The sequence below is a fragment of the Polistes dominula genome, unplaced genomic scaffold (assembly GCF_049000335.1).
Source record: "Polistes dominula isolate Pdom_NZ unplaced genomic scaffold, Pdom_raw_medaka contig_22, whole genome shotgun sequence".
Lineage (NCBI taxonomy): Eukaryota > Metazoa > Arthropoda > Insecta > Hymenoptera > Vespidae > Polistes > Polistes dominula.
This window is the reverse complement of record NW_028300966.1, coordinates 3332041-3347500: the sequence shown is the minus strand read 5'-3', so window position 1 is coordinate 3347500 and position 15460 is coordinate 3332041. Positions and strand designations below refer to the sequence as shown.

At 25.2% G+C, this 15460-nt stretch overlaps 1 protein-coding gene across 23 annotated transcripts in view; it reads left to right on the top strand.

Annotated features, from left to right (window-relative positions):
* The window catches only part of mtd (TLD domain-containing protein mustard), a 220719-nt gene extending 212823 nt beyond the window's left edge, over nt 1-7896 (top strand). For all 23 annotated transcript variants that reach the window (XM_015315725.2, XM_089172977.1, XM_089172968.1 and 20 more), the window contains 3 exons: nt 4233-4514; nt 5596-5765; nt 5921-7896. In XM_015315725.2, coding sequence (XP_015171211.1) covers nt 4233-4514; nt 5596-5765; nt 5921-6056 — 588 coding nt within the window. In that variant the 3' untranslated portion in view covers nt 6057-7896. The remainder of the gene's footprint in view (nt 1-4232; nt 4515-5595; nt 5766-5920) is intronic.
* The last annotated feature ends 7564 nt before the right edge of the window (nt 7897-15460 follow it).

Here is a 15460-nt window from a genome sequence, read left to right as displayed (position 1 = left end):
ACACAAACACACATAAACACACTCAGTCGTGTCGAAACAAAAGGGTTAACAAAAGAAATAACATGCAAACATACATAATATATATATATATATATATATATATATATATATACTTACGTATGTACATTTAATTAAACTCATAGGATATGTAGAAACTTATATACATAGTTCTCGATCATCATAAACGTTGACTAGTATCATGTTTCTAACTACTAGTTCAAATTTCACGTTATACAAGGAAATACATGGGTATTGTCTTGCACTATACGTAACAAACAACTATGAATGTTATTATGCCATTGACATCAACCTAAGTCCATGACGATTATGATGTTGATGATGGTGATGATGATGATGATGCATAAGACAAGACGTTTATTCTTATCGTGTCTCTTTATTACATGTTTTTCTTTCTTTCTTTTGTTTTTCTTTTTATTTTTTTCTGTTCTTCTTTTCTTTCATCGTTGCAAGACGTGTTAATTAACGTTAAGTAGTTAAACCATGGGGGATATAAATTTAAATTGTGTGTGTGGACTGCATTGAGAGATATATTAATTTACGAGTAAATTTTATTTTAAATAATTATTATTATTTAATATAATTAATATGAATTGGTAAAATTTCAACAACAAATTATTAGCTTATATACTTAAACATAATTGTTTTTTAATTGATGATAGCTTGGATCGTGGTACGAATTTTGAAATATGTTAATATAATTAATATGAATAAGTAAAATTTTTGCAACAAATTATTAGTTGATATACTTAAACATAATTGTTTTGTGCTGATAATATTAGGGATCGTTGTACAAATTTTTAAATATGTTAATATAATTAATATGAATTGGTAAAATTTTAACAACAAATTATTAGTTGATATACTTAAACATAATTGTGTTTTGTGCTGATAATATTTTTGTGTGTAGTACGAATTTTTAAATATATTTTATTTTATAATGTTAATCATTTTAATATATATATATATATATATATATATATATATATATATATATATATATAGATATCACGTGCAATCGTATAATTAATTGCAAAACTTGATTTTTTATTTTATTTAATTTTTTTTTAATTATGACCATTATAAATTACTGGTAAACACACATATACAAACACACATATGTTTTCTTATTACCAGTAATTATTAATTTAATTAAATTGAATATATTAGGAAAATTTGAAATTTAATCTAATAAACTTTGATAATATGAACTTTGACTTATAATATTGAAGTTCTTATCAATGATAACGTTCATTGACAATTAATTGTGTTATTTAATAATTTCTCTGAAGTAAAATTCACAAAATTAAAAGATAAAAAGAAAGTATATATTTAATAAGACTAAACAACATTTGAAGATAATTCCTGCGGTTGTCTTTTATCAAGAAATTCGCATACTTTATCACCTTGACCTCGTACGATTATCTCTCTCTCTCTCTCTCTCTCTCTCTCTCTCTCTCTCTCTCTTCTTTTATCAATCATCGTATTCGTAAAACCATTAAAAACAAAAAATACATAAATGCTATTAGTGTACTTTTATTATCGATTGAATATAAAACTTCTCTTGAATATTTTTAATTTACTACAACAACAGCAACAACAACAGCAACAACAACAGCAACAAAAGGTCAGATGGGAATGAACAGAAAAACAAGAATAATTAATTTTTATTATTTTTTTTTTAATTTATCTTTTACGATTTCAATGAAATATTTTATTACTATAGTATAAAAATAATTTATATTTTATTTTATTTTATTTTATATTTTTTGTTTGATTTTATGAGATGGCAAGGTTTTATTTTTAATTTTTACTTACCTTTTTCTATCCTTGTAATATTAAATTTTAAATATTGCGTAAATTACAATATTGTTACACATCTGGTTATCCTTGCACTGTCCTTTTCTTTTTTTATCGTTAACTTTCGTATTTATATCGTTCGATATTAAAACGTTAGAATTTTATTACATATGTACTTACATACATGTAAGATATAATGAAATATGTGTATGTAATGTTATATGAAAGGTTCACACGTAAGATAACTGGAATGTGTCGTCATACTGTTTTTGCAAGCAACGATTTAATGTTCCATGACCATTTCGTAGTTGACAATGATCTCTCTCTTTCTCTTTCTCATTTTCTTTTTATTTTATTTTATTTTCTTCGTAAGATGATCTCTCGTTATCCTTGCTAAGATTGAAAATGGAACATGATCAGAATTAATTAATCTTCTTTTTGTAAATTTTCTTTTTTTTATTTCAAACTACAATACAAATTATGATATCGAATGATCAATTTTATTTTAAACGTTATTGTATCATTTGAAAATATTCTTTTACATATTTTACATTATTTATCTTGTGTTTTTATATACAAACATTTATTTTTATTATCTTTAACACTTTAATGGCCATACGTCTACGCAGTCAAACGTCGCCGGTATAATATTTTTGAAAAATTAATTTAAAAAAAAACTTTATTAAATTCACGAAAAAATTAACATAAAAAAGCAATAACAATTTAATAACAAATTTAATTTTATATAATTTTAAATATATAAAAATTTATACATAAATAACGACGAATAACGGTTGTTCCGGCTATCACACACATGTTGTGTGAGCGGCCATTAAAGTGTTAATACATTGACAACAAAAAGAGAATTACAATAAATCCTTGATGATTAATTAAAATACACAATAACATTGATTAATAAATGCAATAACAATTTTTTTCTTTAACAACATAACGACCAATTGATCCGTTTAAGTAACGTTCGTAAACCAGAGTATGATCTCTATTTAATTCCAACGTTAGGAACACACATATATGTATATATACAACCAACATCATAGAAAAGTTTGATTATGTAAATTTCGTAATATATTTAACATTCAAATATGTAAAACCTTACAACATCGTTATATTTTTCTTATCCTAATCGTAACGCATTATAAAACGAATATATTATCCATCTGTTACACCAATTCGAATGGTCAACTACTTGTGTGTGTATGTGTGTTATGTATATTATGTATATTATGTATATTAATATGTGCAATTTAATTAATCTTGCTGATTCAAAAAGATGAGTCAACTAACGGTTCAAAACTACATAAATGATACCATGAAAATGATTCATGAAATATTCTTTGATCTTCTTACTTTTTTTTTTTTATATATTTATGTCAAATAATTTGATTTAAGGATGTTGGATTAAACGAAGGATCGTATTTATAAAAATATTTGTATAAAATAGTTCATTTTTAACTTAAACATCCAGAAATTAGTAATCTAATTTCTCTTTAGTATTTATTTATTTATTTAATTATATAATAATATATTATTATTATTATACTCCTATTAAATAATCTTTACCATGAATTTATTCTTCACATTTTCCGTAAGTTTTTATCTTTACAAATATACTCGTCTTCAGCTTAATCATTCATCTCTATTATAATTTCTTCAATAGAAAAAAAAAAACAAATAATCATCTAAAAAGAAGAAATATTTTCTTTTTTCTTTTTAATTCACTCGCAGCAATTTTGCACATTTCAATTGTATGTTTTAAAAAAAAAACACGAAATATTTGTTGTTTAATATCTTTCATGCAAACGAATGTTAATTAGAACAACAAGAAGAACACAACATTTGGATTCCTAGCCCATAAATGTTAATTGTGTTTAGATTTAGATTAGAATTAGAAATCTTTGATATCATGTAATATTTGGAAATAATTAGTCACTTAATTGAGCATATTATTGCAAATTATTATTTTCAAAATGACTTCACTAAAAGTATATTAATTTATTTTATTAAAATAAAATACAAAAATGCATGTGTAAAGTAACCTTAGGATTACATTTATTAATAAACATAATATTATTTCAAATTATAATTTTCAAAATGACTTCACTAAAAGTATATAAATTTATTTTATTAAAATAAAATACAAAAATATGTATTTGTAAAGTAACCTGAGAGTTACATTTTATATATCCAGTCATTATCAATCATTTATGCAAATATATATATAATTATAAATTAATAATAAGAAACAACGATTATATGCTCAATTAAGCTGACTACTTATTTTCCCCATCATTTGAAATGATCATGATAAAGCACAATCATCGTATATATACTATGTTGTTAAATATTCATATCGATGCAATATTTAAAATGATTTATTTTCTATTTCCTCTTAGGTGCTGTCTATGAGCGAGGAATTAAGGAGAGCTCTTTATGCAAATAGCGCAGTCTCCTTAGACAACGATATAATTATACCGGATCTTGTTGGTACAACGGAGATTCTAAGCGACGAACACAGAGAACATTTATGCAGACATTTACCAGCAAGAGCAGAAGGCTATCTTTGGACTTTAGTATTCAGTACGAGTCAAAATGGTTTCAGTCTGAACAGTATGTACAGAAAAATGGGAAAAATTGAAAGTCCAATTTTACTGGTCATCGAGGACACTGAGGGTAACGTAAGTATCAACTAAAATATTTTTTTTATACATATATATGTGCCCATAATTACGAAAGTGGTCTCTTGTCATGTATCTCTTGTTTCGAGATATTTAACACTAGATATACCAGACCAGTTATTTTGACTAGTTGGGCGGCCATTTTAATTCAAAATCTCTACTTCATGTAAAATTTGATTTCTGTAAATAATTAAGCGTTTTGTTATTTAAAAATGTCTATAAATCCATTTGTCTATTAAAATTATTATTGGTAAATATTTTTTTTTGTTATTTTTTTAAGAGGAAATAAAGACTAGAAACCTCAAAGAGCATTTTTTTTTTGTATACATCAGTCATTTTGACTAGTGTGGTAGAAATAGGTATACTGAAAATGGTGGTATATCTCTTGTTGAATTCTATATAATATTGAAATAACAAACATTATCTAACTATTAATTTTTGACAATATCGTGAAAAATTACATTGAATTTATTTAGTTTAAAATACAGTGGTGCGTAACAACCTATAAACTCTTTTTTTTTATAATTTTGACTTAGATCACTTTCATAATTATGGGCACATATATTAATGAGTCATTTATTTTGAAAATGGCCTAACTCCATTTTTCAAAAAAATCAAGTTAACTACTGTAATAGTTACATTTTTACATGATCTTTTCATTCTGAAGTAATTTGTTACTAAGATATTTTTAAAATCATGAAGATTTGGTAACAAGAAAATTTGCTGATTAATGGAATGATGAACAAGTTTATTCTGAAAGTGGGCCTAACTCTATTCGTGGTTAGAAAACGCATATTATTCACTTAATAATTACTACTATTTTAATATGAACTGTAAATTTAACATCTTTAGATACACTTAAGCAGTATGACTCGTTAATATATTTTTAATTGCATTAAAATGCAAACCCTTCAATATCTCGATTCGAATATAAACAGAGTTAGGCCACTTTCAAAACAAACACAGCTCAAATATAAGAAATTAAATTAAAATTTCTTGTCAATGATACAGTAATTCAAATCATAAAATAAATAAAATGATTACAAACATATATAATAAGTGATTTTAAATGAAATTGCAGGTGTTTGGAGCATTGACTTCATGCGCATTGCACGTTAGTGATCACTTTTACGGTACCGGCGAGTCCTTACTATTTAGGTTTACACCAAGGTTCCAAGCTTTCAATTGGACCGGTGATAACCTTTACTTCATTAAAGGCAACAACGAGAGTCTTGCCATAGGAGCTGGAGAGTAAGTCTTTTTCTTTCTTTCTTTTTTTCTTTCTTTTCAGGAATAACTTACAATTACAAACATGTACTCATGTAAAGAGGATTAATAAAAACATAAGTCTGAGACAAAAGAATTTTAAAAAGGCAAACAAATTAACGTCACTTTACTATTTGCAGCGGTAAATTTGGACTGTGGTTGGACGGTGACCTTTACCAAGGAAGGACACAATCATGTAGCACATATGGCAATGAACCATTGGCACCACACGAAGACTTTGTCGTTAAGACACTAGAATGTTGGGCGTTTATATAGGATTCGGCCTCATATTATTCATCTGCTACCTCATCCTCGCCGCAGCCTAATTTGACCTGAATCTGAGTACCTCTCTCCGTAGATGATATTTCAATTTTTAAGGAGAGATCATGGGAAATGACGCGATAAAGAGAAATAATTAAATATTTTGAGAAAAAAATAATAATAATTATTATCAAGAAGAAAGGAGATGAAGAAGAAACAGAAAAATATAACACGTTTGCCCAAAGAGATTATAAAAAAAAAAAAATTACTGATCATTGATTGTCCTTATTGTAAACTCTTACAGTAATATTAATAATAATAATAATACTATATATATATATAAATATAACAGCAGAGAGGAACAACAATAACAAAAAATACCGAGTTCGATCAATGGATCAAAGAATAGCGTGTGTCCTTTGCGAATAAATCGAAAGGATTCTCATAATAATAATAATATTAATAATAATAATAATATTAATATTAATGATAATAATTATAAGGAAAAAGAAAACTGATAGGAAAGAAAGAGAGAGAGAGAGAGAGAGAGAGGGGGGAGAAAAAAAGATACAAATTTTATTTTAGAGCTGCCGATGATAATAAATGAGGATGGTAACGATGATGATAATAAAGAGGAAATGAAGATTTCGTATGAGAATAAGAAAAAGAGGCTCACGATTTCTCAAAACAAAAACGTAGCGTTAGTCTTTTTTACTTACGGGCTACATATTCGCATTATTATAATTATTAATATTATTATTATTATTATTAATAATATTATTACTATTACTATTATTATATTATTACTATTAACTATTACTATTAATATTATTATTATATTATATTATTACGTTTATTATATCATGTTTCTCTTTTTCCCTTTGATTTTTTATTTCTAAGTTGGCATATTTATTTCACTTTTTTTCGTTTGTATGCATGTGTTGTTTATTATATTTCTTTGATTTTTTAATTTCTATATATGTATATTTTTTTTTCTATTATTGTTATTGCACTTTTGTGAACAATCGTCACTTGCGAATTGAAATAAAAGTCGACTAATATATATATACATATATATATATTTGAGTGAGACGATTGTCTTTTTTTTTGTACAATGATTATAATAATGATAAACAAAAACTTGCTGCTTCTAACTAGTCGCGAAAATGATGAGAGATATTTGTTTGATTTCTTTTTCGGTGATTATACAACGCTATTATTAAAAAAAAAAGTGATGATAATTATTGTGTGTGAACGAGAATTGATGAAAGAATGGGAAGCCTAGTACGAATGATTTAGACGAATGATAATGATGATGATTACAGAAATGATTATGATGATAAATATGATGATGATTAAAAAAAAATTGAAGTGCAAAATGAGACATAAAAAGATTTGAAATATATTATATATTGTATGCGTATATATTTATATATGTATACGTCTGGTATATATATAAATATATACATGTATTTGTTGCATAATAAATACAGAAAAAAAAAGAAAGAAAAAAGGTGCAGCAAAAGTCGATTAACAAATAAAAAGAAAAAAAAAGAAGAAGAATAAAATGAAGCTAAATAATAAACCGATAATGAAAAAAAATAAATTTAAAAAAAAACCCACTAAAACTAATCATTTATTGATGTGTAGATATTTGTAGATAGTTAATGTAAATATAAATCATATTATTATATATTAATTTTACCAATTAGGTAAAACTCTCTTTTCAGAGAACACACTGCTACGTAGGCGGGTAGCTCAATAAAGAAAAGAAATGGAAAAAATATTGCATATTATCGAAGACACACAGGTACACGATACTAAAATTAAAAATAAATATATATATATATATATATATATATATAAAAAATATATATATAAAATATATATATATATATATACATATACACTCATAATTTGTGAAAAATTACATACAGGTAGTTCCCGCTTGAACTAATTTTTGCGTTAAGTTAACATTTTGTACTATTAAAAATTATTATGTGTTTTTTATTTTATATATATTTTTTGAAACAATGTCATTTATATCCGAACAGATATATTTTTTATTGTTATTATTATATCATTAGAATATTTATTAAATGAGACAAATTTAATTAATATGTGTTTGTGCAATAAATAAAGTGAGTTGTATAAAAAATATGAGAAAGAGAGAGAGAGAGAGAGAAAAAGAGATTAAAATAAAAAATTGATTCGTAATAAACGGGAACTATCTGTTCACGAAATGCGTTATGTTAAAACAAAAACAAAAACAAAACAACTTTCTCACGTATGTACGTTTTTGCATAAACCTAAGCGTAATTTTTTGATGATAATGATGATTATGATGATGTTTAAGATTTAGGATCTGATAAGTAATATTATAAAACAAAATATAAAATACTGAGAGAAGGAAAAGAAGAGAATGGCTGTCTAATAACGAAAAAAAATGACAAAAAATAAAATCGAATGTAATAAAAGAGATCGAATCGAGTCAGTAAATGGGTTTAATCTGTGTTCGTGTATATGAGAATGAGAGAGAAAGATATAGATATAGACATATATATATATATAAATACAAATATAGATATATACAAGACAAAATAAAATGTAACACGCAAAACAATATACCTGTGCCTCGCTTCGCTCTCTTTGTCTATCTCTGGTTGTACGAACTTTGTATTTACACAATAATTATAATATAAAGGAGAAGCGCATTCGTTGTGTCGCATATCGTTCGAGAGAAACACACGCAATCAATTAAGAGTAAACCTCACACTTCCATACCGATTAAATAATCTATAAAATATATACGCATACATATAAGTATTTACATATATACATATATTATTATTATTTTTATTATTACTAATACTGTTATTATAACTCTTATTATTTTTATTATTATTATTATATATGCATATATGTGTGTGTATATATATATATATATATGTTACTCAGTTCGATACTCTTCTTTGCGCAAAACCACCACAATGATAATAAGAACGCCTCAGGATGTCAAATCCGAGCTTTGATGTCTCCGCTCTATTCTTATGAATGTTTTTTGCCTGTTGTGATTGATTATTTATTTAAATAATCGAATCGCTGGTGTATCTATGTATGTAACAATACATCTTTAGGCTCACTACACAACAAAAATGCGGTAGCTATTATTGTTAGAAAAAAGTGATGATAAGTGTGTTAATATATATATATATTAACAAAAATTATAAAATTAGAATGATAGAACATTTTTCTTTGTCAAAATTGAAATTCCGTTTGCGATAACAATTTTTCCATATTATATTAATATCGATTAAATAATTGTTTTTATTTGTATTTGACAATACCATGAAGGAGTGGTTTTGACTATTTTTTTTTTTTTTTTTATTTATATTCGTTTTTATTCTCAAAAAGAATCTTACTCCTTATTACGTTTGTTAAATTATTAAAATTTTTTCATTGTTATATCATACAAATCAAGAATAAAATGTTTTTCTTTTTGCTCATACGAAATTTCTTCAAATTCTCGAAAGAGAAATTTATTGTCGCAAATCAAAACGTAACAAAAATATTAAACAATATCACGACACATGCCTTTTTAATTTAAATTTCATTAAAAATCGAAGAATTTTCGTGAATTAGAAAGAAATGATGAAACTAATTTAATCGATACGAGAAACAACGTTTTTTTAGAATCAATTCAGTTAACCAGATCATATCGTTTAAATCCTAGTTGACAAACTCGGAAATAAATGATTAAACAAAAAAACCAAAAAAGAAAAGAAACAAATATTAGAACAGCCTAAATTATTCTGGATTTTTAAATCCCCCACCGTACGCCACGAGAATGTTCATTTTTTTATATACATTAAAAAAAACAAAAATACAAAAATCCCCCAAAAAAAAGAATAATAAGAAACTAATTCGACTTACGTAGTCGGAATACGTGTGTCGAATTTAAAATTAATAATTAATTGATTATAGTAGTCACAATAACAAATAAATCCGTTTGTAAATTTGTGCTACTAAGAAGAAGGAAAAAAATGAAAAAAAAAAAAGAAATATGAATACGAAAAAATAGAAAGAAAATACCAACCCAACCACCCCTCCACCCCCCTCCACCCCCTCAAAAAGAAAAAAAGAAAAAGCACCGAGTTGTTTCTAATATATACGATTTTCAATCTTCTTATTCTCACGAGTGTGTTTTCTAAAAGCAGCGCGTGATATTGTTAGTCAGGAAGGTAATAAGCAAACATAGCAAAAAAAAAAATAATTAAAAAGTAAAGAAAACAATCTTTAGCTTACGAGAAGAGCGTGCGCAAACAAAAAAAAAGAGGTATAAAAAAAAAAATATCTGACGACTAATTGAAAAGTTTCGTGGTCGTCTTGCTGCGTTTTCTCCAACCACATGCATAATTTATGTTAGCTAGAAGCCGAGCTCAATTTTTAGACCTTCAAATGAAAAATAAACGTAAAAGATAAAATAAAATAAAATAAAATAAAATAAATGGAAATCTTCAAGGTGTTTTACTCATACTACGTTCGAACATTGTAAGACTGAACGGCCGTATCGATCAAGAGTGTGTATTATTAATTTAAACAAAAATATATAAATGTATATGTATTAAGAATACAAATAACATAATTAAATTAATCAACAAACCAACCAATCAACCAATTAACAAAAGGAACAAAATGAAAATAGGGAATGAAAAAGATAGATTTAAAAAAATAAAGAAAAAAGTGGAAAATGTTCTAGTTTTAATTTAGAATGATGATATGATTAAATAGTTTGTGCACTAGTTACTAAAAGCACTCTATGATAAAACCCACACGCAATATTTAGTAAAATCTTTCTCTCTGCGTAATATATATATATTATATATTACATATATATACATTGTATATTACAATAAATACACTCTGACACAAATAACTATTATATGCGTATTATAATTTAGCCAGAATGAAATATAAAAACAAATATGGCTGTTCGATGTTAAAAATACAAAATGGCGTATAATAAAGAAAGAAAAAGCTTATGCACAAAAGCTTGAACAATTATTTCATTACAATGTGTTTATGTATAGTCAAAAACTAAACCGATTTACTTTTATTATTATCATTATTATTATTCTTATATTATTATTATTATTATTATTATTAATATTATTATAGAATATAGTTTCAAGTGTTATATACAAGAGCAATGCAAAAGGAACATTTTGGTGAGATTGGAAAGAACGAAAGAGATAGAAAGGGAGAAGATAAACGTTGATTAGAGATTAAATTAATTTAGAAATTAGGCGAATGTACGTTGCATACTATCGTGACTACCATGTTAAAATGGAAATGCAAATAAAAAAACATACATACATATTATAACACGTATGTCATACATACACGCACGCACATACTGCTACTGATGCTGCTGCTGTAAATGATGATGACGATGATGATGATGATGATGATGATGATAATAATTTAAATAACAAATAATCGCTTAGATAATGAGATAAATAATTTCTTAATTACATGTTTAAATTTAACGAATGGGTATTTGAATAAAACAGCTTGCTTTTAGTTTTGATGATAAATAAAAGACAAATGATCAAAACAAAAATATAAGAGAAAAATGAAGAAAAAAAAATATATATATATATATGTAAAATATTGAACGTACATACGTTGAGAAAAATGCTATATAAATAACGAGAGATAAAAAATTAAATTATGTAGGAAAAAAAGAAGTAGATTGAAGGAATTGGAAAAAATGAAGAAATTTTTGCGTTGAAAACGAGGGGGTTGGAAAAACAAGAAATGCATACACGTGCGTCGTACATACGTTGCATACTTACTCACATACGTAAAAATTACATACTCACGAGCCTCAATGTCGAAAAAGAAAAAAATGAAAAAAAAAGAGAAAAAAAGCAAATAAATAGTAAAAAACAACGTTATGATTGTAAGTTGTGTAAGGAAATAAAAATTGAAGTGTGTCTGAAATTGAAGGGATGCTCAATTTTTGTTTTGTTTTATCGTTTACTCTATCGTTTTTTAATATTTTGTTGTTATTTTAATTTTCCATGATTTTCTTTTGGTTCTTTTTTTTTTGCTACTAACCCGAATATTTTCTATTATATTTTTTTTAACTATTTTATTTCGTATACTCTCTTGTCACGTAATTTTCTTTTTAATTATAATAATTATTAATTCAAAATACGCTCATCGTGTGTTGATACTAATCTTGTATGTCTGAGTATACTCCTAATAATAATAAAAAATTTATTAAATAATAATAATATAATAATGATGATAATAAATGAAATATCAAGGAAAAAAGTAAAAGAAAAGGAAGATAAGAAAAAAGACAAAATGGATGATTATTTTGAAGTGATAAGAAAAATGGGGGTGAAGAGATAACGGGATAGAAAGATGGGAAGATAAATCGGTGAAAGAAATAAAAAAAAGAACCCTTTTTTTTCTGTATACACATTGTCAATTAGATTCAGACTGACCGCAGGGATTGTAAACGCATAAACGATTCGATGTTTTCCAATGTTTTAGCTAAAAATTAATATAAAATGTCGTCGTGTATCGTTGTTAAAAATAATGTTTACCAAAAAAAAAAGAAAAAAATACAAGAAAAAGTGACTGTAGCGTGTTGTAATACGTCGTGTGAATACAGTGGCGTAGTACGTTGCTAAAAATAATATTAAATAAATCATATTATTAATTTTTTTTTATATTTCGCGCCAAAATACGAACAAGTGTCATCGAAAATAGCGCGGGAATTTCAAATTCAAATTCGTGAATTTGAATTTTTGTCTTAATTTTTTTTTTTATTTTTTTTTAAATCTTCAAGGAAGATATTTTTTAAATATATCAAATATATTTAAACAAAAGTTTATACATTCTACGCCACTGGATTGTAAATGAATCAATCGTACGATTTAAATGTAAGAAAGATGCAAAATTTTGCGGTAACATTTACATTATAAACATTTGTCGATATACGCATATATTGTAACATACATGCATATTATGAAGACCAATTTTTTGTTTTGAATATTTAGGCGTACACATACACACATAAACACATTAACATTTACATATATAAACATACATACATACATACATACATACATATGTAATTTTTTATGGCAAAATCATGAAAATGACATCCATTATTTTATTCCTAATTTATTAAATAAATTATTTAATAATAAAATTTAAAAAAAATTAAATTAAATATAAATTAAATTATTATAAATCTAAATAATTATATTTGTTTTATCATTAACGAATCATTTTTAATTTTCTATTATTTAAAAATATTTCTATACAATTCTTTTGTTTGTTCAATAAATTTACATTAAAATAAAATATATAAAAAAAATTGTTACAATTCTAATGGATGATTGTATGATTCTGCCATTTTGTTGAGAGTAAAAGTTTAATGTAAAATACCAAATTTACTCTCTCGACCCCAAGAGCTGACTGTAAAGTGATATTCTAAATAAATAAATACACTTTTTACACGATAATACTTACACTTACACGTACTCAATTAAAAAAAAACAAAAAAAAGCAAACCAAAAAAATAAAAAAAATAAACTGAAAAAGAAAGCGCGATAGAGAACGTTGATAAAAGTATTGGCAATCGTGTGCAGATGACATAATATGTTATTTAATATTAATAATAATAATTATTATTATTATTTCGTGTCATAATGATCGATAAAATTTTGGTTATACATCGAACAATCCTAAACGTTTAGAATTGATTTCCGCTAGAATGTATATATATATATATATATATATATATATATATATATATATATATACATACATATATGTACATATTAATATAATATATACCTATTTATATTTTATTAAAATAATTTATCACACGTATATACGCAAATAACTGCTATTAGTAAACGAAAAAGGAAAACTTTATTGAACATCTAATCACTTTTAATTATCTGTATGATTTATGAAACAAATTTTGAATTATTTTAAATAATAATAATAAGAAGAAGAAGAAGAAGAAAATAATACAAGGAAACAGAAAGAAGTGAAATGAAATGAAAAGAAAAAAATAATTTAAACAAAAAACCATAATATCGATCCATTTTGAAATACACACAATAATTATCTGGACCAATAAATTTTACACTTCTATTGATACGTAAACTACTCTCATCTTAGAGTAACACTTAACTGATAATCTCTCTTTAAAATATCAGAAACATTCTGGGTGTAGGAGGAAGAAGAAGTAAAACAAAAAGATTAAAATTAAATGAAAAAAAAATTCAAAAACAAAAGAATATAAACAAAATGAAGAATAACATTCGTTGTACGCCATTAGGGTGGGTTGAAAAGTCTCACCAATAAAACGAACTTTTATTTTTGTTTTTAATTGTATTTTAATTTTTAAAATGATTAGAAAAAATAGAAAATTGTTTCCGTATTTATTAGGCCTCGCAATTTTTCAACCCAACCAACGTTAAATTAAACCGCTTAAAATTAAAATAAAATAGAAAAAAAAAGAAAACACCTAATTACTTATCATACTCACATTATTAATACTTACAAACAAATTATCGACCCGATGTTTATCTTTTATTTTACGTGAGTGCACACTTTTAATTTAATTACATATGTTGTGTTTCCCTTTAAAACGTAAAATCCTTCCTTCAATTCATTAAATAACCGAAACATTACACTAATTAATCGGATTAAAATATACTTTAAACGCGGTAACGTATATACACATACATTTTCTCGCAGGAACTACCACCACTACACATAATCAATCGATCACTAAAAAAAAAAAAAAAAAAATACTGTGTGTCTATCGTTATCATATTATATTGTGATTAATCGAATATGTATCGTATGTAGTATGTTGCATAGCATATTTTCTGTCAACTGGACGCTCATATTTGTACTCTTTTCAATATAACGGATTATAAATTGTATTGTTTCGAATTAAATATGAAAAGAGAAAACAAAAGGAAACACTTGGCATGCGGGTAACGTATTTTTACGTTTTTCACAGTCTGTCACTGGATCGCAGATCACGTAAAAATACGTATTCAGTAGATTTATGGTGGATATCGAATAATGGATAATTACAACACAGTGAAGTAGATAAAGCGCTTAGCTATATATGTATGATGAATTGTGCATTTTTCAATGCATATGTAGTATAAAATTCAATAAAGACTCAAAAAATAAGATACAAGAAATTTTTGACCAAACTACTGCGCGATTAATGAAAAAACGCCCGCTGCACGCATAACTTGACAGTGAAATATACCCGCATGCCAAGTGTTAAAAAAAATTTGGTTATTATTCTTCTATTCTCCGACACTGTAAAATTAATTCAAAGAATTAAAATTTAACACGAA